Raw genomic sequence first — 24,497 nt, 5'->3', positions numbered from 1 at the left:
GAGTAAAATTCTGCTGCTGATGATGGCTGGTAATGCCTCATGGATGCCCAGTTTTGAGCTGCCAGTTCTGTTCTTTTTTTATTTGTTCATGGGGTGTGGGCGACGCTGGCTAGGATAGCATTTATTGCCCACCCCGTATCTGTTCTGAATCTATCCCATTTAGCACCAACATGATGGAGGGTATGCTCCATGTGAAGATGGGACTTCGTCTGCACAAGGACTGTGTGGTGGTCGTTCCTGTTATTACTGCCATGACCGGATGCAACTGTGACAGGTAGATTGGTGAGGACGAGGTCAAGCAGGTTTTTCCCACTTGTCAGTTCTCTCACTACCTACCACAAGCCCAGTCTGACAAATATGTCCTTCAGGACTCAGCTAGCTTGGTCAGTAGTGGTGCAACTGAGCCACTCTTGATTATGGGCATTGAAGTCCCTACCCAAAGTACATTCTGTGCCCTTGCCACTTTCAGTCTCAAGGAACTTAAGCAAGGAGTCAGGAGGGCTAAAAGGGATCATGAAAAGTCATTGGCAAACAGGATTAAGGAGAATCCCAAGGCTTTTTATACGAATATAAAAAGCAAGAGGGGAACCAGGGAAAGGGTTGGCCCACTCAAGGACAGAGGAGAGAATCTATGTGTAGAGCTAGAGGAAATGGTCGAGGTACTAAATGAGTACTTTGCATCAGTATTCACCAAAGAGAAGGACTTGGTGGATGATGAGTCTAGGGAAGGGAGTGTAGATAGTCTGGGTCATGTCGTTATCAAAAAGGAGGAGGTGTTGGGAATTTTGCAAAGCATTAAGGTAGATAAGTACCCAGGGCCTGATGGGATCTACCCAAGAATACTGAGGGAGACAAGGGAAGAAATTGCTGGGGCCTTGACAGAAATCTTTGCATCCTCATTGGCTACAGGTGAGGTCCCAGAGGACAGGAGAATAGCCAATGTTGTTCCTTTGTTTAAGAAGGGTGGCAAGGATAATCCAGGAAATTATAGGCCAGTGAGCCTCACGTCAGTGGTAGGGAAATTATTTGAGAGGATTCTTCGTGACAGGATTTACTCCCATTTGGAAACAAATGAACTTATTAGTAAGAGGCAGCATGGTTTTGTGAAGGGGAGGTCGTGTCTCACTAACTTGATCGAGTTTTTTGAGGAAGTGACAAAGATGATTGATGAAGAAAGGACAGTGGGTGTTGTCTATATGGACTTCAGTAAAGCCTTTGACAAGGTCCCTCATGGCAGACTGGTACAAAAGGTGAAGTCACACGGGATCAGAGGTGAACTGGCAAGATGGATACAGAACTAGCTTGGTCATAGAAGACAGAGGGTAGCAGTGGAATGGTGCTTTTCTGAATGGAGGGATGTGACTAGTGGTGTTCCGCAGAGATCAGTGCTGGGACCTTTGATCTTTGTAGTATATATAAATGATTTGGAGGAAAATGTAGCTGGTCTGATTAGTAAGTTTTCGGACGACACAAAGGTTGGTGGAGTTGCGGATTGTGATGAGGGTTGTCAGAGGATACAGCAGGATATAGATCGGTTGGAGACCTGGGCGGAGAAGTGGCAGATGGAGTTTAATCCGGACAAATGTGAGGTAATGCATTTTGGAAGGTCTAATACAGGTGGGAAGTATACAGTAAATGCCAGAATCCTTAGGAGTATTGACAGGCAGAGAGATCTGGGCGTACAGGTCCTCAGGTCACTGAAAGTGGCAACGCAGGTGGATAAGGTAGTCAAGAAGGCATACGGCATGCTTGCCGTCATCGGTCGGGGCATAGAGTATAAAAATTGGCAAGTCATGTTGCAGCTGTACAGAACCTTAATTAGGCCATACTTGGAATATTGCTTGCAATTCTGGTCGCCACACTACCAGAAGGACGTGGAGGCTTTGGAGAGGGTACAGAAGAGGTTTACCAGGATGTTGCCTGGTCTGGAGGGCATTAGCTATGACGAGAGGTTGGATAAACTTGGATTGTTTTTGCTGGAACGATGCAGGTGGAGGGGCGACATGATAGAGGTTTACAAAGTTATGAGCGGCATGGACAGAGTGGATAGTCAGAAGCTTTTTCCCAGGGTGGAAGAGTCAGTTACTAGGGGACATAGGTTTAAGATGAGAGGGGCAAAGTTTAGAGGGGATGTGCGAGGCAAGTTTTTTACACAGAGGGTGGTGAGTGCCTGGAACTTGCTGCCAGGGGAGGTGGTAGAAGCAGATACAATAGCGACTTTTAAGAGGCATCTTGACAAATACATGAATAGGATGGAAATAGAGGGATACGGTCCCCGGAAGTGCAGAAGGTTTTAGTTTAGACAGGCATCAAGATCGGCACAGGCTTGGAGGGCCGAATGGCCTGTTCATGTGCTGTACTATTCTTTGTTCTTTGTTCAGTGCCTCTTCCAAGTGATGTTCAACGTGGAGGAGTACTGATCAACAGAGGGAAGGTGGTAGCTGGTAATCAGTAGGAGGTATCCTTGCCCATTTTTGATCTTATGCCGTGAGACTTCACGGGGTCTGAAGTCAATGTTAAGGACTTCCAGGCCCACTGCCCCCCCAGTTGTGCACCACTATGCCACTACTTCTGGCGATGAAGGAGTTTGGGACATTGGCTATATGGTATGATTCGGTGAGTCAGGCTATTGCTTGACTGGTCTATGAGATAGCGGGCAACTGATCACTGACGTCAGAGACACAGTGTGCAGGGAATCCAAATCGTGGGATCCTGCCAACTTTCTGACCAACCTGCTCCCTGCAGGTCAGGTCAGGAAAAGTTCTGCCCAATGGTTTGAATGCCCCCCCTTCTATACTGTAAACTTGTATGGCTGTATAGATTCAGAAACAGATAGACCAATCTTGCTTATGAGCGGCAGAACATATCCTAAAGGAATGTCCTTAGATTAATGGACTGGTTGCCAAGCTTGGTATTTTCCTTTTCTAGCCATTTTGCAAGCACATGCATTTTTCATTAAGACCTATTTTCCTGCCAATTTCCTTCCCTTTCCCCAGCTTAACCGTTAAAGCCATACTGTTCCACAGGTGAAGGTGCCCAATGCCTGCTCATCCAAATCACCATTCATTCTTCACACATGAACCTTGACAGTATTGGAAGGCTATTTGACCATGGAGAACATCACAGATGATCCCAGTACTCTCCTCATCAATGTACATGTACACTTTCCAGCAGGGATCACTGGATAACCTAATTTAAATGGCAGGATGTGACTCGTGGTGTCCCACAGGGGCTTCAACTGTTCAGTGTATTTATTAATGATTTGGATGATGGGATTGACAGCCACATAGTCAAATTTGTAGATGGCACAAAGTTAGGCAGCATTGTCAGCAATGTAGATGAAAGCATAAAATTACTAAGAGATATTAATAGATTAAATGGATGGGCAAAACTGTGACAATTAGACTGCAATGTAGGCAAATGTGAGGTCATCCACTTTGGACCTAAAAAGAACAGAACAGATTACTTTCTAAATAGTGAAGTGGAGTCCAGAGAGAGACTGAGGAGTACAGGTGCATAGTCATTAGAAAATTATCAAAAAGGGTAATGGAATGCTGGCCTTTATATCTAGAGGACTAGAATACAAGGGGGTCGAAGTCATGCTACAGATATACAAAGCCCTGACTCGACCACACCAGGACTACTATGAGCAATTCTGGGTACCACACCTTATAGGAAGGATATATTGACCTTGGAGAAATTGCAGCGTAGATTTACCAGACGATGCCTGGACTCCAAGGGTTGAATTATGAAGAGAGACTACAAAAACTAGGGTTGTATCAAAGTTTTCAGGATATTAAGGAGAATAGATAGGGTAGATCTGTTTTGACAGTGTTTGTTGAGGGATAAATGTTGGCCAGGAGACCAGGAGAACACTTCTGCGCTTTGTTGAATAGGGTCATGGGATCTTTTATGCCAACCTGAGAAGACAGTTGGGGCCTCGGTTTAAATGTGTTACCTGAATTGCTAGTTGTGGAGTCTTGAGCTAGGGGGCATCATCTAAATTTAGAACCAGACCCTTCAGGAGTGAAATTAGGAAATACTGTTGGATGCAAAGGATGGTAGAAGTATGGAATGCAATTGTTAATTTTAAATCAGAGATTGATAGATTCTTGTTAACCTAAGGTATATGGAATTAGGTCACAGATCAACCATAATCTCATTGAATGGCAGAAAGACTCAAGGGTCTAAATGGCCCACGTCTGTTTTTACATTTCTCTGACAGGAATGGGAACTCTAGCCAATTTACCCTTTGCCAACTCTGAGGCCAAGTGTAGGATCTGTCCCACCATCCTGGCTGAAATGAGCAACCTCAGAACAAACTGGAAATATACCAGGGACCATCTGGTCTGTTGGGCACAGCTAATGACTGCCTTAAAAAGCTGAGCCATTAAGAACTTTTAAAAATATATTCAATTTAAGTAAAGTAATTCCCTTGGGCTTCCAAATGTGCTTTTATTGTACGATTCTGAAGTGAAATTAATTAAATAAATAAATTATTAGTATTTTTCATATGGAAACTGCAGAACAGGTAGCATTGATTTGGTTATTTACATAAAGTCATTAGATATTATTGAGGTGATAAATAACTTTTCCCAATTCTTTTGTAAAATGTTTATGTTTAAGGGTGCAACTTTGATCCTGTCATAGCTCAGGGAGAAACTAAACTGTATGCTCGTCCCACTCAGCAATGAAAAGAAACAAAAGAAAGAACTTGCGTGTATAAAGCACCAATCGCGTCCTCAGGGTGTTCCAAAGCTCTTTTCAGTTATCATTGCAGCAAATAATCTAGAGTGAAACTTCAGTGCAGTACCAAGGGAGGTGCCATCTTTCAGATAACACATTAAACTGAGGCTCCATCTGCTTTCTCAGGTTGGCATAAAAGATCCCATGACACTATTCAACCAAGTGCAGGGGTGTTCTCCTGGACTCCTGGCCAATATTTATCCCTCAATCAACACTGCTAAAACAGATTATCACATTGCTGTTTTGTGGGACCTTGCTGTGTGAAAATTGGCTGCTGCATTTTCCCACAACACCACAGTGACGCTGCTTCATATATAATTCATTGGGTCTGAAGATCTTTGCACTGATAGGCTCAAGTTTTTTCTTTAATTTCATTGATTAGTATAATTAAATGCTAACATCACCCTATTGAGGGAAGGGCAATTTGGGTAGGCTTGGTTCTTCTTTATCCTCCACATAACACTGCAGCATGATTGATTAGGAGTGTGGCAAAGGCAGTGCATCATATTATGGACAACTCGTGAAAGACTTAGCTGTTCCGTTTGTGCAAATGCTGCACCATATATTTGCCCTTCTCCCCTAATGCAACCTGGATGAAATATATTTTAAATATGCATGCTTCGGATGATTCCCATTTGGCTTACAATTCTTTGCTCTTTTTGAACCCTCATGATTATATGAGGCACAGTGCTCTGCACGCTACAACATTGCTGCATATTTTAAGTACTGTCATGTAAAAGAAAGCTTTGATTGGAGCATAGTTCAGAGAGTGTACAATTACAAAGACTGCTGACATAACCTGCCACCAATTTGTGAGCGCAGAGGTAAGAGTGCAGCCAGAACTGAGACTAAAATTATTCTAATTTAATCGGTAAAGTTTTGTGATCAATTGAACTAAAGGCTTTGTTTGAAAATCAGAAAAGCAGCTCCGGATTTCTGTCTAAACAAAAGCAGCAAATAGATGTCATTCAGCTGCAATGCTTGTGCAAAAATAAAAGAGGTACTGAAATCTTAAAGGCATAATTTTACATCATCCTAGGGGGCCTGATTTATTATTCACAATTTACAGCAGCATTAATATTCAGACATAAAGTTCTTATTTTACGTGCATTGCTGTTTTAATATTTACATAAAAAAATGTAATCTCTGTCACACAATTGCCACCATTTTGATCCATTGTGATGCTGGAAAATGGCCGCTCAGAGTCCAGCGAAGTCTGAAGTCCATTATTTAACATGTTTCATTCCTCTGCAAAATCAGATATAATCGTTGCTGTTTGATTTTAGAACCCTTTCGGCAATCAAGAGTTGATTACTAGGAAATAACACAGAATTACATTCTGTAGGAGAGATTGATTGATACATTTATGTCTGAGTGAATTAAATGTAGTGAAATTGCAGTCATCGCTATATTAAAAGCGAGTGACATCCCCAAAAGAGATCACAGCCAACGGTACTTAAAATGATAACACAACACAGATATGAGTTATCAATTAACCCTTAGGTCACCTCAGAGACATTAAGAACTTGACATGATACTCTTTGAACTAAAAATCACTGCTTCATTTAATTGCACCTAAAACATATTACGGTTTTACAGTTAACAACAGAATAATCATGGACAGTCCCATGAAAGACATCTTCCTGGATTATAGTGGAAGAGCTGTCTTCATCAGAGTATAAAACCATCAGTAAAAAGGCTGCAGTTTAACATACAGAGGTGCCAATTTTCATTACTCGTGTGCATTGGACGAGTGTTAATAAGACCACATTTTAATTAGGAAGTCAGCAAATCGCACCTTATAGGCTGCCTGCCATTTTGGGGGTAGGGGGATTTCAGCATGACAGAGAGTGAAGTGAGTTTGCAGGAACAGCAACAACAACATTTATATAGTGGCTTTAATGTATTATAATGCACCAACGCACTTCACAGGAGCGTTATCAAACAAAATTTCATTCCCACCACATATTAGGGCAGATGACCAAAGGGTTGGTCAAAGGGATAGATTTTAAGAAGCATCGTAAAGGAGGAAAGAGAGGTAGAGAGTTTTAAGGAGGGTATTTAACGCTCAGGGTTTCAGCAGCTGAAGACATGGCCAGCAATGATGGAGCAATTAAAATTGGGGCTACGTTAAGAGATCAGAATTGGAGGAGCACAGGCTGGAGGAGATTACAGTGATAGGAGGTGTGGCCATGGAGGGATTTCAAAACAAGGATGAGACTTTTAGGACAGTGAGCCCAGAGGTGATGGGTGAACAGGACTGAGTGCAAGTTATGATCCGGACAGCAGAGGTTTGGATGAGCTTAAGCTAATGGAAGGTGGAAGGTGGGAGGCTAGCCAGGATTCCATTAAAATAGTCAAGTCTAAAGATCACAAAAAAGAGGCCGAGGGTTTCGGCAGCAGGTGAGCTGAGACAGGGACGAGGTCAGGCAATGTTATGGATGTGGAAATAGGCAGTCTTAGTAGCATGGGTATGTGGTTGGAAGCTCAGCTTGGAGTCAAATACAATATCAACTCTGGTTCAGCCTCAGATAGTTGCCCGGGAGACAACATCTTAAAGGAGAGTGCTGAAAACACTGTGGGAGTGGGGGGAATGTACGGAGCAGCAGATTGAAGTGGACTCATCATGTAAAGAACTTGCCAAGCTGTAAGGACATGAACTTAGGACAGTTTATAAGGTTTCAATGTCACAAATATAATGGAGGAAAGTCATTATCATACTTGCTTCCAACTTTACCCGACTGCAAATGGTCACCTCCCGCCCTGTAATCGGTTGAGGAAGCATTGGCATGCTGATTGACATGAAAATGACACTTGGGTCTTAACAATGTTGTAACACCCCTATTATCATTATTAATTAAGTCACTGCCAGTTACGGGCAAGAGTGCCAGCTGCCTAACTCCAGGCCTGCCTAAAATTGCAACATAGGGGCCTCTGCTGGTAAGTCAGTGATTTTTTTTTCTAATGTTTTCGCGACTGCCTCATTCAGGCTAAAATAACAGATCCCATAGCAACAAAACAGCCATTAATTTAATAGCATTGCTTAGACTGATTTAGTACAAGTCTCCTCCGTTACTTATTGAGTGCTGCTGACAAGGTTCTCTCTTTCCTGCTAATTCAAAAGACTTTTTCACCATGATTACCATGCAGCTCTACATAGGTAGTTGATCGACCTGGTAGAACTGTAAGTCTTTGTTTCCTGTTTTGTTTCCTTCTCTGGTGTCTTAAGAGGAAAGATACAAGGGAACATACTTCTAAACTGTCTATAAGATAATATTTTGAGCCCAAACTCCCAAAGTCTCTCAGAAGATGCTCATTGCACTGCCCCCAAGGTGTTACCAATGGCGACCGTGAGCATTTGTCATTATTCTGGTACAAAAATTAAGACTTGCATTTATACTGCACTTTATCTGGTCCCACAGGAATGTTACAAACAATGAATTACTTTAAAATGATATCCTGCTGTTATGTAAGCAAGTGCCAGACAGTGATAGTGACCATTACCTCTTCATCCAATTTTCATCTCTTCTGACTTGAAAGCATTGGATCACCAATTTCACTGGTGCTGGCAGTACTTTGCTTAAGTGCCCAATGCTTTGTATGCATCGAAACATAGAAAAATAGGAGCAGGAGTAGGCCATTCGGCCCTTCAGGCCTGCTCCGCCATTCAAAATAGATCATGGCTGATCGTCTAATTCAGTTCCCTGTCCCCGCTTTCTCCCCATATCCCTTGATCCCTTTGGCATTAAGAAATATATCTATCTCCTTCTTGAACATATTTAATGACTTGGCTGAGTCGACCCAATCTTGGTCAATCCTGCCATCCCAGGAAGCAGCCTAGTAAATCTTCTTTGCACTGCCTCCATGGCACAAACATCCTTCCTCAGATAAGGAGACCAAAACTGCACACAACACTCCAGATGTGGTCTTACCAAGGCCCAGTATAACTGCAGTAAGACATCCTTGCTCCTGTACTCAAATCCTCTTACAATGAAGGCCAACATATCATTCGCCTTCCTAACTGCTTGCTGCACCTGAATGCTTGCTTTCAGCGACTGGTATGCAAGGACACCCAGGTCTCGTTGCACCTCCCCCTTTCCCAATCTATCACCATTCAGATAATAATCTGCCTTTCTGTTTTTACAACCAAAGTGGATTACCTCACATTTACCACATACTGCATCTACCATGCATTTGCCCATTCACCCACCTTGTCCAAATCACATTGGAGCCTCTTTGCATCCTCCCCACAGCTCGCATTCCTCCCCAGCTTTGTGTCATCTGCAAACTTGGAAATGTTACATTTAGTTTCCTGACCCAAGTCATTAATATATATTGTGAATAGCTGGGGCCCAAGCACTGATCCCTGCGGTACCCCATTAGTCACTGCCTGCCACCGGGAAAAAGACCCATTTATTCCTACTCTCTGTTTCCTGTCTGTCAACCAATTCTCAATCCATACCAGTATATTACCTCCAATCCCAAGTGCTTTAATTTTGCACACTAACCTTTTATGCGGGACCTTATCAAAAGCCTTCTGAAAATCCAAATACAACACATCCACTGGTTCTTCCTTATTTATTCTACTAGTTACATCCTCAAAAAACTCCAGTAGTTTTGTTAAGCATGATTTCCCTTTCGTAAACCCATGCTGACTTTGTCCAATCCCATTTATTCTTTCTAGGTGTTCTGCTACCACATCCTTTATAATAGACTCTTGCATTTTCCCCACTATTGATGTAAGGCTAACTGGTCTATAATTCTCTGTTTTTTCTCCCCCTCCTTTTTTTAAATAGTTGGGTTACATTTGCCACCTTCCAATCTGTAGGAATTGCTCCAGAGACTATAGAATTTTGGAAGATGACCACCAATGCATCCACTATTTCCAGGGACACTTCCTTTAGTACTCTGGGATATAGATTAACAGCCCTGGGGATTTGTCAGCCTTTAACCCCATTAATTTCCCTAGCACTATTTTTTTACTAATACTGATTTCCTTCAGTTCCTCCCTCTCATCAGACCTTTGGCTCCCTAACATTTCTGGGAGGTTATTTGTGTCCTCCTTTGTGAAGACAGAACCAAAGTATGTGTTTAATTGTTCTGCCATTTCTTTGTTCCCCATTATAATTTTACCTGTTTCTGACTGTAAAGGACCTACATTTGTCTTCACTAATCTTTTTCTCTTCACATATTTGTAGAAGCTTTTACAGTCAGATTTTATGTTCCTCGCAAGTTTACTCTCATACTCTATTTTCCCCCGCTTAATCAACCTCTTTGTCCTCCTTTGCTGAATTCTAAACTGCTCCCAATCCTCAGACTTGCTGCTTTTTCTGGCAAATTTATATGCCTCCTCTTTGGATCTAATACTATCCCCAATTGCATTTGTAATTCACGGTTGAGGCACCTTTTCGGTTTTATTTTTGCAGCGGACAGGAATGAATAATTGTTATAATTCATGCACACATTCTTTAAATATTATCCATTGCCTATCCACTACCAACCCTTTTAGTAAAGTTCCCCAATCTATCATAGCCAACTCATGCCTCATACCTTCGTAGTTTCCTTTGTTTAGATTCAGGACCCTAGTTTCACATTCAACTCTCCACCTCAATGAAGAATTCTATCATGTTATGGTCACTCCTCCCCAAGGGACCCTGTCAACAGATCGTTAATTAATCCTTTCTCATTGCACAATACCCAGTCTAAGATAGCCTGTTCTGTAGTTGATTCCTCAACATATTGGTCTAAAAAACCATCACGTACACACTCCAGGAAATCCTCCTCCACAGTATTAGTGCTAATTTGGTTTGACCAATCTATATGTAGATTAAAGTCAGCCATGATTACAGTTGTACCCTTAATGCATGAATCTCTAATTTCCTGTTTAATGCCATCCCTTACATCTCCACTACTGTTTGGGGGCCTATAGACAACCCCCACCAACGGTTTCTGCCCCTTGCTGTTTCTTAGCTCCACCCATACAGATTCCACATCATGATTTTCCAAGCCAATATCCTTCTTCACTATTACATTGATTTCCTCTTTTACTAACAACGCTACCCCACCTCCTTTACCATTTTACCTGTCCTTCCTAATTATTGAATACCCCTGGATGTTCAGTTCCCATCCTTGTTCATCCTGCAGCCATTTCTCCGTAATCGCAACTATATCATAACCATTTATATCTATTTGCACTGTTAATTCATCTACCTTATTGCGAATGCTCTGCGCATTAAGACACGATGCCTTTAGATTTGTCTTTTTAACATTGTTCGTCATCTTAGCTTTATTTTGCACTATGGCCCCATTTGTTTCTTGCCCTTGTTTTCTCTGCCTTCCACTTTTGCTTCTTACCTTTCTGTCTTTCATTTCTATCCTTGTTTCCCCCTCCTCTGTCTCCCTGCTCAGATTCCCATCCCCCTGCCATTCTAATTTAAACCCTCCCGACAGTACGAGCAAACCACTCCCTCCCAGCACCCCCCCCCCCCCCCACCCCGAAGAAATTGGTCCTGCCTAGATGCAACCGGTCCAGCTTGTACTAGTCCCACCTTCCCCAGAACCAGTCCCAATGTCCCAGGAATCTGAATCCCTCCCCCCTACTCCATTTCTCCAGCCACATATTCATCTGATATATCCTGCTATTTCTGCTCTCACTAGCATGTGGCACTGGTAGTAATCCTGAGATTACTAGTTTTGAGGTCCTACTTTTTAATTTATGTCCTAACTCCCTATATTCAGCTTGTAGGCCCTCATCCCTTTTTTTATCTACGTCGTTGGTACCGATATGTACCATGACAACTGGCTGCTCGCCCTCCCTCCTCAGAATGCCCTGCAGCTGCTCAGAGATATCCTTGACTCTAGCACCAGGGAGGCAACATCCCATCCTGGAGTCTCTTTTGCGGCCGCAAAAACACCTGCCTGTTCCCTTGACGATTGAATCCCCTATCACTATAGCCCTGCCACTCTTCTGCCTTCCCTCCTGTGCAGCAGAGCCTCCCATGGTGCCATGAACTTGGCTCTTGCGAGTTCATTCTGTAAGTATTGGCAGGTTATTATACCATTGGGATTGGAGAGGCACAATATAGAATACATGTGTTCTCTTATTAAAAAAAAATAAACTTCAAATTTTAGAAACCTGAAACAAGATCAGAAAATGTTGGAAACACACAGCAGGTCATTTAGCGACTAGCAGGCCGGTTAATGTTTCGGGTGTAACCAATGCTTATTCTTCAGCAGGGAGCAGTGGAGTAGAAAACCCTGGCTAACTTTTGTCCGCCGAGCTCATGGATCCATTGTATCACCTTCAATGAGCATTGACTGAGATCCGGTAGCCTAAACCAAACCAGGGCTCATAGCTGCAACGTTCCTGGTTCAGGAATTACTCTGAGGAAAATAGCAAGCCCAATCGGGGTAGCAGGTTCCTGGCCAACCAAGCACCAAGAAGCTTAGTTTTGCATATGCTGGTAAACTGCATGGTATTATCCAGCATTACCTGCTCAGCTTTAATTCTAAATAACCTTAGCTGTGGGATGTGAGTGAGCACTCGAAATCAGGCAGTGGACTTCTCAGCAGTTTGGTTTGGAGACTCTGAAGCATGATGATGGGTTTTCAGCTGTAGCAGAAAAAACAGCTAACCTGAAAAAATTAGGCAATGTCATCCACTAGAAAAACAAAAATGCCCTTAAGGTGGCAATATTAGTTATAATTCTGTTGATATGATCAAAACCTTTGGTCCCAATTGTTTGGTGTTGTGGGTACCTTGGTGTATCGTGGCTTGTGTGGTGGTATAAAACAGTTGATAGCGAGTCAGCAGCCTGTTTTGCATCTCTCACGATTTTTATTTCCATTGAGGTCACTATCAGTAAAAATAGGGAGAAGATGTAAAACTGACTCCCTATCATCCGTTTTACACTATCACGCAATGTCCAGGTCTATCCCCTTTGCCTCTTTCGTCTTTCACAACCCCTTCTTCATCTTTCACAACCCCTTCTTACCTCAACCAAGATTTCCTTCAGAGTTTCAGAATAATTGCCACATCGGAGTCAATTTGAGATTGAATTATTTGGCTTTAATCTGTAGACTGCTGGTATCAATTCAACAAGTACAGGATTTTGAAATGTAATACAGTGTAACACAATCTATTAAAATAATTGGCATGATGATTTGAGTATTTCTCCTGCCAAGTAAAACTCTTAATTTGCCTGTAATGAGGCCTATTATGTGCTTTAATGCCCTTAAGTAGGTTATGAGTGCTGCCTCTCACCTTTCTGAGAAGTCAGTGGCCATCATCTTGCACATCTCCTTAGGGAAGTGGGAATTGAAATTCACAGGTCGAAATAGGACAGATTTCAACAGTGAGTCATAGATCCGACATTCAGTTTTAACTGCATGACATGATAATTTTTATATTGATAAACAGAACTGAAGAAGGGCCCATTGTGGGGGAAAAAATTAGAATTACATCAATTTACAGTTTCCAGCTCTGCTATAATTTGTCAGCCCAACTTTGATTTTGTTTTAAAAAAGCATTCATTTTATTCTTGTACGTGATTTTATTTCATCTTTAAACAAACAACTTAAATTGCCAACAAGATTTGCTCACAGTGAGCGTTACTCCGACTCCTCTCCCACACATTGACATGCCCAGGCCCCTTGTCTCCAGGAACTGCCCAAGGCTGCACAAGAGGGAGAAAATAAACCAAAGGCCTTAAATTATAACAAAAATAACTTTACTATGTAAATAAAAAAGCTGGTTTTGTAAAGGATTAAAATATGCATGATAAATCAGTACGAATATATCAGGTGGCATCTAACTGTATGAAAACAAATGATAGCATGTATGTGAGGAGAAAGATGGTATTCTATTAATAGCCTGTTAATGTTTTAGGCTATTGTGTGAAAATGTACAAGCAGGTATATGCATTCTCCTTAGGCACTTAACCAGTTACTCATACACTGGTGTTACGATCAGGTGAAGAGGGGTCAAAAGGCTCACTTCTGTCCCTCCTTGTTTGACCGCAACAGGGTTTTAAAAATTTCTTTTAGACAGTGGATATGCTTACCAATTCAGTGAGTGTTTAACCCTTTTATATGTTATGATCATAAAATAATCAGACAGGTTTTCTTGAGTTTAAACAAAAAAAATGTTAGTTCATTATACTTAAAACCAAAACCCGATCTCAGTAAAATAATAAACTACGCTCCAACTTTCACACACACACACACACACACATAGGTTACAGAGTGAAGAAGAATAGATTGGTTGGATTAGAGTGCAGAACAAATAAAAAGAATATACCGTCTGTGGAGTCTGGTAATTCAGTGGTCTTTTGGATGAACTTGTGGTCCTGACATTTCTGGCTGGCACAGGTGGCCACCTGGTTCAGGGTTTTCTTGGAGACAGTGATGTGGATGGCTTCCTCCCCGGAGTCTCTATCTGCAGCAATGATAGACTTGAATGTTTTGCAGCCTGCAGGCAGGGTTTGAACTTACAGCATTGCCTGGAGAGAGACAGCCAGACAGACAGACCCCCACTTGGGTCCTGCACTGGTTAAACTCAGATGCTTGTCTCCTGTAGCCAAAAGAAACTCCAAGTTTTCACACAGATGGAGAGACTGCCACATGATTGTCCAGTGTATTCTTTCTTGTGCACCTTAATTAATTCAAGTCTTAAGAATTCCAATCTCTCTCTCAGGTCCCATTGTTTCAGTCTTTACTCTTTGAGATTTGTCTCCACCAGTGTTAATGTTCCAAGATAGCTTTGAATGTCTTATTAATGGAGGTAAAGCAGGTAGCTCATTCAAAAATAGCAAGCCATTGTTCTGGTGGGAAATTAATCAGACATTCGTCTCCATCTCACTATCTTGGATGTGAGGTACTTCAATGCAAATTGTGGTGGCCATTTTAGCTGCTTTCTTTTGCAAAGTTTAATTTAGGTTTGCAACCGATGGATTAAAAAAAGTCATTCGGCATAGCATGTGTTCATGACACTGGCAATTTTCAATCGGCACATGGATGTCTTGCTTCTATTATTTTGGTGAAGATTGAATTCCTTTAAATGGATTGTTATAGAAAAGATCACTGAGAGTTAAAATAAAGAAGGTTTCACTATTCTTTGATACTTCAGAAGAGATAAATCCTGCTGCTCCACCTCTCTTTTCCTTGCATTTGGCTTTGTGATTCTATCTCTCCTGTATGTTTATTACAGACCTGTTAATTAGGTGACATTGGGATATTGGCTTGATTACCTTTTCTGTCTTTTAAGCTTTTCTTGTGAATCTTGTGCTCATTAATAAGAGGGATGTTACTGCTGAGGAATATAAAGCTTTGTGTTTCGTGCTCCCACTGGGCCCTCCTAGATCAGGTAGAAGAAAGAAAGAAAAATTTGCATTTATATTGCACCTTTAATGACTTCAGGCCATCTCTCAGTGCTTTGCAGACAATAAAAATTGAGCCACAATTAAAAACAGGAAATGCTCAGTAGGGTCAGACAGCATCTGTGGAGAGAGAAACAGAGTTAAAGTTTCAGATCAATGTCCTTTCATCATAAATGGAAAAAGTTAGAGATGCAACAGGTATTAAGAACATAAGAAATAGGAGCAGGAGTAGACCATATTGCTCCTTGAGTCTGCTCTGCCATTCAATATGATCATAGCTGAACTTCTGCCTCAACTCCACTTCCCTGCCTGCTCCCCATAGCCCTTGATTCATTTAGAGACCAAATATCTGTCTATCTCAGCCTTGAATATTATCAACGACGGAGCATCCACAATCATCTGGAGGAGAATTCCAAAGATTCATAACCCTCTGAGTGAAGACATTTTTCCTTATCTCAGTCCTAAATGATCAACACCTTACCCTGTGACTGAGCCCCTGTGTTCTAGATTCCCTTGCCAAGGGAAACAACCACTCAGTATCTACCCTTGCAAGCCCCTTCAGAATCTTGTATGTTTCAATGAGGTTACCTTTCATTCTTCTAATCCAGAGAGTGTTGGCCCAATTTACTCAGCCTCCCATCATAGGACAACCCTCTCATCCCAGGAACTGTAATGTTACTTGTCCCTTTGGTATATGAACTATTGTAAGATTCACAGGACTACAAGTTATATCCATAGAAAATGTGGGTTTTTATTATAACTTAACTAGAGCATATATACAAACAGTTACTGTATGAGCTACATCTACTCTGTCAGGCAACATCCACAACTCTCTGGTCATGTGTGATATGATATCACTTCCTCTGGTGACCTTCACTTACAGCTATTAAGGTGGTCCGCTCTTAAGATGGTCCCTTCTTAAGTTGGTCCCACAACAGGAACCAATCTAGTGAACCCTTGCTGTACTGCCTCCAAGGAGATAGATATGGCGATCAAAACTGCACACAGTAGTCCAGGTCTCACCAAAGCCCTGTACAATTATAGCAAGAACTCCTTACTCTTGTATTCCCATGAAACATCTAAATGTTGATGTTCAGCAAAACTTGGGTATACTTTTGCAAAGAACGCTGAAAGTTAGCACATAGGTACAGCAAACAATTAGAAAGGCAAGTTGCATGTTGGCCTTCATTGCAAGGGGGTTGGAGTACAAGAATAAGAAATTCTTGCGACAATTATATGGGGCTTGGTGAGACTACACTTGGAGTACTGTTCACCATTTTGGTCTCCATATCTAAGGAAGGATATACTTGCCTTGGAAGTGGTAGAGCGCTGGTTCACTAGATTTGTTTGTGGTTTGCAAGAATGAGTGATGATCTCATTGAAACATATAAGATTCTGAAGGGGCTTGACAAGGTAGACACAGAGAGGTTGTTTCTGCTGGCTGGGGTATCTAGAACACTGGGGCTCAGCCTCAGGATAAGAGGTGGATCATTTAGAACTGAAATGAAGAGAAATTTCTTCACTCAAGGAGTTGTGAATCTTTGGAATTCTCTACTCCAGAGAGTTGTGTATGCTCCATTGAGTATATTCAAGGTTGGGATAGATAGATTTTTGGTCTCTCAGAGGGATATGGGAGGCAGGAAACTGGAGTTAAGGCAGAAGATCAACCTTGATTGTATTCAATGGCAGAGCAAAGGGGTCATATAGTCTACTCCAGCTCCTATTTCTTATGTTCTTGTGTACTTCAATCCTCTTGCAATAAAGTGATTTGCTTATACTTCTTTAAATTTAATATACTGTATTCATTCTACATTGGGGAGACCAAACGCAGATTGTGTAACCACTTTGCGGAATGCCTCCATTTAATCTGGCAGCGTGACCCCAAGCTCCTGGTCGCCTATCTTTTTAATTCTCTGGCCCACTCCCACTCTGACCTTTCTGTCCTCGGCTTCCTATGAAGCTCAATGTAGGCTCGAGAAACAGCACCTCATCTTTCAATGACTCACTTTACAGCCTTCCGGATTCAACATTGTGTTTAACAATTTCAGATTACAGCTGTTGTCTCCATTTTTCTGTACAGCAGCTGTTGGTAAAAGTATGCTTATGACAGATGTCAGGTGGATAATAAAATAGAGAAGCAGGCTGAATATAGAAGGTTCAGAAGGGAAGTAAAGAGTCAGATAAGCAAAGCAAAGAGGGAGTATAAAAAAAGAACAAAGATAATTACAGCACAGGAACAGGCCCTTCGGCCCTCCAAGCCTGCGCCGATCCAGATCCTCTCTCTAAACATGTCGCCTATTTTCTAAGGTTCTGTATCTCTTTTCTTCCTGCCCATTCATGTATCTGTCTAGATACATCTTAAAAGACTCCATCGTGCCCGCATCTACCACCTCCGCTGGCAATGCGTTCCAGGTGCCCACCACCCTCTGCGTAAAGAACTTTCCACGCATATCCCCCCTAAACTTTTCCCCTTTCACTTTGAACTCGTGTCCTCTAGTAATTGAAACCCCCACTCTGGGAAAAAGCCTCTTGCTATCCACCCTGTCTATACCTCTCATGATTTTGTACACCTCAATCAGGTCCCCCCTCAACCTCCGTCTTTCTAATGAAAATAATCCTAATCTACTCAACCTCTCTTCATAGCTAGCGCCCTCCATACCAGGCAACATCCTGGTGAACCTCCTCTGCACCCTCTCCAAAGCATCCACATCCTTTTGATAATGTGGCGACCAGAACTGTACGCAGTATTCCAAATGTGGCCGAACCAAAGTCCTATACAACTGTAACATGACCTGCCAACTCTTGTACTCAATGTCCCGTCCGATGAAGGAAAGCATGCCGTATGCCGTATGAAAAAAGACTGGTGGCTAACATAAAAGGGAATCTCAAAGTCTCCTATAGGCATATAAATAGTAAAAAGATGGTAAAAGGAGGAGTAGGGCCGATAAGCCATAAAGACAGGGCTAAATTGTGGCGAGTCGAAGAGACTTAGTAGTTGGCAGGAAAAAAGACAGAGGCGCAAGGGGAGAGCCAACTGTGCAACAGCCCCAACAAACAAATTTCTCTGCAGCACCTGTGGAAGAGCCTGTCACTCTAGAATTGGCCTTTATAGCCACTCCAGGCGCTGCTTCACAAACCACTGACCACCTCCAGGCGCGTATCCATTGTCTCTCGAGATAAGGAGGCCCAAAAGAAAGAAAAGAAGGGCCGATAAGGGACCAGAAAGGGGATTTGCACATGGAGGCTGGGGAATAGCTGAGGTGCTAAATGAGTACTTTCCATCTGTATTTACCAAGGAAGAAGATGCCACTGAGGCCATGGTGAAACAGGAGGTAACTAATACACTAGAAAAATTAAAAATTGATAAGGAGGAGGTATTAGATAGGCTATCTATACTTAAAGTTGATAAAGCACCAGGACCGGATGAGATGTATCCAAGGATACTGAGGGAAGTGAGAGTGGAAATTGTGGAAGCACTGGCCATAAATTTCCAGTCTTTCTTAGACTCGGGGTGATGCTGGAGGACTGGAGAATTGCAAATGCTACACCCTTGTTCAAAAAATGATGTAAAGGTATGCCCAGCAACTACAGGCCAGTCAGTTTAACTTAGATGGTGAGGAGACTTCCAGAAACAATAATTCGGGGCAAAGTTAATAGGCACATGGAAAAATGTAGGTTTATTAAGGAAAGCTAGCATGGATTTGTTAAGGGAAAATCATGTTTAACTAACTTGCTGGAGTTTTTGAAGAGGTAACAGAGAGAGCTGATGAGGGCAATGCTGTTGTTGTGGTGTACATGGACTTCCAGAAGGCACTTCATACAATGCCACACAACAGGCTTGTGAGCAAAAGTATAGCTCATGGAATAAAAGGGACAGTAGTAATATGGGTATGAAATTGGCTGAGTGACAGGAAACAAAGAGTAGTGGTTAATGGATGTTTGTCAGACTGAAGAAAGGTTTGTAGTGGAGTTCCACAGGGATCAGTGTTGGGACCCTTGCTCCTTCTGATATATATTAATGACCTAGACCTTGGTGTACAGGGCACAATTTCAAAAGTTGTAGTTGATACAAATCTTGGAAGCATTGTGAACTGTGAGTAAAGGACATCGGCAAGTTGGTGGAATGGGCTGACAGGTGGCGCATGAAGTTCACTGCAGAAAAATGTGAAGTAATTCATTTTGGTAGGAAGACTATGGAGAGACAATAGAAAATAAAGGGTACAATTCTAAAGGGGGTGCAGGAGCAGAGGTATCTGGGTGTTTATGTGCATAAATCATTGAAGATGGCAGGACAGGTTGAGAGAGTGGTTAATAAAGCATACAGTATCCTAGGCTTTATTATTAGGGGCATAGAGTACAAGAGCAAGGAGGTTATGTGAAACTTGTATAAGACATAGTTTGGCCTCAGCTGGAGTATTGCGTCCAGTTCTGGGCACCACATTTTAGAAAGATGTGAAAGCATTGGAGAAAGTGCAGAAAAGATTCATAAGAATGGTTCTGGGGATGAGGAACTTCAGTTATGAAGATAGATTGGAGAAGTTGGGATGTTTTCCTTGGAGAAGAGAAGGCGGTGACTTGATTGAGGTATTAAAAATCATGAGGGGTCTGGACAGAGTAGATAGGGAAAAACTGTTCCCGCTCGTGAAAGGATCGAGAATGAGACGGGCACAGATTTAAAGTAATTGGCAAAAGAAGCAAAAGCGACATGAAGTAAAACTTTTTCATGCAGCGAGTGGTTAAGGTCTGGAATGGACTGCCTTAGATTGCGGTGGACGCAGGCTCAATCGAGGCATTCAAAAGGAAATTAGATTGTTATCTGAAAAGGAGGAATGCGCAGGGTTACAGGGAGAAGGTGGGAGAATGGCACTAGATGAATTGCTCATTCGGAGAGCGGTGCAGACATGATGGACTGAATGGCCTCCTTCTGTGCTGTAATAATTCTGTGATTTTGTGGTAATGATTCTGCATTTCCCCATTAACAACATCTCGAGCCCTATCTTTTGTTTCTTTACTTGTCCCATTACCATCCTTTTTTGCTAACACTATCATTCCTTTTGCCATTTAATCTCTCCTTCCTTCCACCCTGTCACACATTTTCCTCTTTGTTTTTTGTTCCCTTGCCCCCCTTCCCTGCCTTTGCTTAAAATCTGTTGTAACTCGAACATTTTCCAGTTCTGGTGGAAGGTGGCTGTCCTAAAACATTCACTTTGTTTGTTTCCTCACAGATGCTACCTGACCTGTTGAATATTTCTGTTTCAGATTTCTAGCATCCGCAGTATTTAACTTTTGTGAAGACAGAGTTACATGTGAACTCATTGGGAGCAAATTTCGTCACCATTTTCAGCACATCAGCAGTATATAAACTGTAATGAAATTTAGGATGAAACTATATTCGATGCTTGTACGCCTTTAACATGCTACCCTCGAATTTCCGTGCACATTTTGAGGCTCCCTGGGGTCCACTCACCAAGACCCCACTGGCCTAATTTGCATATGTGGTGTGACAGCTACAAGTTTCCTGGATTTGCATCACTCATGCATTCTAGGTAAATTAGACTGAGGTTGATGAGGTGCAGCAGCTAGCAGGATCAGTAGATAGAGGAAGAGCTAAGGTATTGTTGACCAGACAAGTTTGGAGATCTTGAATGCAGATTTCAGCGGCTGGGAAATTTTTAAAGCTTTTTTTGTCATTCTAACACAGACACCTGAGACTGGGAGATTTTCAGGTCTCCCACAATTATGGACTCTTAGGAGGTTGTCTGTTTATCCTTCTCAGAGGCCTAATGGGACTGTGGTCATAGCCCACGTCTCATGGTAGCTTGCTTCTGGCAAGGAGCCACCTTGGGCTGTATCTCTGGAGATTTCTTCAGTACAGCTTGGCCCTTTCTCCTACATTCCATTGGTATGGCGCTTGGAGGGGGAAGTCTGGAGGCTCATTGTATATTGCATTCCTAATAGACAGCATGAGCAGGCAGATGGACATAAATACAACTCTCTATCCCTTCATCCAGTACAAGAATTCTTTGCAGGGAGGAAAATATGCACTATTGCAAGTTAGATGTCCAAAGCAATGTAGTCACCTAGAGCTCTATCCCTGTTCTGCAGATGTTCAAACACGGAGTTGACCTGTTGAGCAAGGGTCGTTGGGGCATGGATTTGTTCGTTCATTGGTGTCATCTTCTCAGAAGGGTCACTGTCATGGATCTCCATCTCTGTCTGTCCTGTGCTGTCCATATACATTTTTAATAGGTCAACTGTATTCAGTCCATTATATCCATCATCTATTTTCTTCTCTGCTTCCCTTTCCTTCATTTTCCATCAATATTTCCTTCCAGTAAGTGTCTATGTTTACCTTCTGCTCTAATGATGTGACCGAAAAAGTGTATCTTTCTGTCTTTGATGTTATGCACTAATTTCCTCTTTTCTCCAGCCATTTCCAGCAGTTCCTCATTAGTCTTTTGTCTGTGTAGCATATGTGGAACATGCTATGTGTCCCCATCTCGAATGCCTTCAGTTTATCAATAGTCTCTTTGTTTGTTGTCCATGCCTTGAGGCATATAACAGATGACAAAATGTAGCACCTCAGCATGGATTAGGCCAGTGGCAAATCTATTACTGTGCACAGTCAGGCAGTCTTGACCAGCAGTCTGCAGGAGTTGGTTTGTCAACTTCCTGGTTCCTGTGCTGTTGCTGAAGTCCCACTGTCTGTGTTTCTGTTTGATGTTTGGCCCCCTGTGCAATTCAGAAACCCACCCAGCTCCCTTACCCAGTCTGTACTGCTCCCTTGAGTCTATCTACACAGTAGCTCCAATGCTGGTGCAAGGGGTGGAAAAACTGCTAAACAGGCAAAAAGGCAAAGTACAAAGTAAGAGAAATACTTGAAGGTGGAGAGGGCCACTGTTGTGCCTCCATAGTGCAGAGGTGAGAAATAAAACTGGACAAAGGAGCGAGTTCAAAGTGGGGGAGACAGCCAGAAACAGAAATGGAGGGCAGAGAGACAAAAGTGGTGGAGCGACAGCATGAGACAAATAAAGGAGCAGAGTGAAAAGAACAGAATAAAGAGGAAAGAAAAAGAGAAATGGAAATGAAAAAGGGGAAAGAAGATAGAAACGAGTGAGAAAAAAAGGAGCAATTTTGAAGACCAATATTGTCAGCTAGATGTCCCCACTATAATTTTGTCAATGGTTGTGCCTATGCTTTTGGCCATGGGAAACCTTCAGGGCTGCTTATATATCAGCAAACACAAAAGTCACTTTAGAGAGATAACCTTCCTTATTACAGTTGCCTCCATCTACAATTTTCTTTTGCTACTTAATAGACAACAAAAGGAAACAAAAATAATTTTTTGAAACCAAAAAGCCCTTTGACTTCTAATGGATCAATGCATTCATACCGAATCCATTCTAATAAGGACATGAAAAGCACTGTTAGACACAACAACCCTTTCCCTTTTCCATCTCCGATATGCGCATAAACACCAATAATACTTTGTTTACATTTGACATGATTTAAAAAGGTTGGTATACCTTTCAAGGGTTAAAGGTGCATTCCTGTTCTGTGATTATATATTCATCCAGTTTTGACCGTGCTGTCTGGCATGAAGCCTCATTGTAACCAAGATTTTCACTTGCTTTGGCAGGAAAATCTGGAATGGCCTAGAACAGGCAAACATCCTGCCAAATAGGTATGGCGCAGTGGAGATGTCAAATTCAGTTGGATGTTTGCAGTTTCCTTACTGTCCTCTCAAGACATTCTCTCAGCTGAGAGCCATTTAGAAAGGAAAACTAGGAAGCAGATTGTTGGCGAATGGGGAGAGAGGAATGCAAATTAGTGTTTTGAGTGGAAAGTGAACACAAAAAAGAAACAAAGCTGATGTGACTGTTGACTGTTTTCTTGCAGTGTCCTGATTCAGCTTGTAAGCAGGATTTGTTGGCCTATCTGCAACGCATTGCACTCTACTGTCACCAACTTAACATCTGCAGCAAAGTGAAGGCAGAAGTCCAAAACCTGGGAGGAGAGCTGATTGTATCTGGGGTAAGCAGCAGTTAAATACGGTGTTCAAAATTCCCAAAGATATAATGCGTCTCACTGCCAGTTCTCTCACACTTTCTGCCATGTGCTGTTGAATATTTGTTTCTTAATAATGTATTCTTCTGTGTACGCTTCATTAGGCAATGATGCTCCTTTTTTTGTTAATGTATATATGTGACAGATAAAATATCTATATATATTTAGCGATTGCTGTGACCTCATTAAAAATCTGCCTGCAGAATGTTAAGTTGAGGAAACTGAAGTTGTCTTGTATTTCATTCCATGTTCACACTGTGGGATTTCTTCTGCCCTTCCAGTGATAAATGTTCTAGAACCGCAATAGCTCATATGTGACAAAATCTAAGAAACATTATTTAAATCATTCTTGCAACAAAAAACGGTGTTATTTATACTTGTGTGAAGCGTGCTAGTGCAGAATTGGAAAAAGAGCAATGCTGCACACTGTACCGGCACAGCATTACCGTACAGCTACTTCAGCTCAGGGCTGCTGGAGAACAAAACTGTGTTTCCAATGATCCGTCAGTGGCACTGTTGTTCAATGTGCATTGTGAAATTTAAATTAGCTTTCAGTTGATCTGTCCTGGCTGGGATCAGAGTTCACAGCCAGCTCAGATTAATGGGATGGATGTCTTCTCTACACGCTTCTTGGAAGTAAGAAAAAGCAAGTTTCCATTTATGTCGCAACCTTTACACTTTTATGACACACCATATTTGGGCAGGTAGGACTAATTTGCAGGGTTATAGAGAAAATACTGGGACTAAATTGGACAGCTCTTTCAAAGAGCTGGCACAGACATGGCAGGCCGAATGGCCTCCTTCTGTACTGTAATATTCTATGATTCTATGAAAGCACTTCCCAGCAAACAAATTGCTTTTGAGGTGTAGTTGCTGTTGTAGGGGAATATGGCAGCTAATTGGCACATAGCTAGATCCTACAGTCAGTAATAAAATAAATGTTTTAGGTGAAGGTGAAACGTTGGCAGGCCACTGGGTGAACTCCATTTCTTTGTAACAGTGCCATGGAATCTTTTGCATTCATGTGAAAGGGCAGTCAGAATATCAGATTTGTATCTGACCCTAAAGGCAGCACCTCTGAAAGTGCAGCACTCCCACTGAAGTGTCTGTCTAAACTATGTGCTCCAGTCTTTGGAGTAGAGCTTGAATTCACAACCTTTTGACTAAAAGGTGAGAGTACTACCCACTGAGCCAAGGCTGGCTCTTAGTGCATTACATAAGGATCCAATGTGAAACAAGTCTGAGTGTTTTTATTGCAATTCCAACTGGGCATAAGAGTACTATACAGAGCTGTTCCGAATTTGTTAC

The 24,497-nt window shown here is 42.1% G+C and overlaps 1 protein-coding gene across 1 annotated transcript in view; it reads left to right on the top strand.

Moving 5' to 3' along the window:
* ctnna2 (catenin (cadherin-associated protein), alpha 2) overlaps window positions 1-24,497 on the top strand; it is a 1,561,189-nt gene that overhangs the window by 1,458,225 nt on the left and 78,467 nt on the right. The window contains exon 17 of the mRNA XM_068028796.1: window positions 23,022-23,156. Coding sequence (XP_067884897.1) covers window positions 23,022-23,156 — 135 coding nt within the window. The remainder of the gene's footprint in view (window positions 1-23,021; window positions 23,157-24,497) is intronic.

This window comes from Heterodontus francisci, chromosome 1 (assembly GCF_036365525.1).
Source record: "Heterodontus francisci isolate sHetFra1 chromosome 1, sHetFra1.hap1, whole genome shotgun sequence".
Lineage (NCBI taxonomy): Eukaryota > Metazoa > Chordata > Chondrichthyes > Heterodontiformes > Heterodontidae > Heterodontus > Heterodontus francisci.
This window is presented reverse-complemented; position numbering and strand designations above follow the sequence as displayed.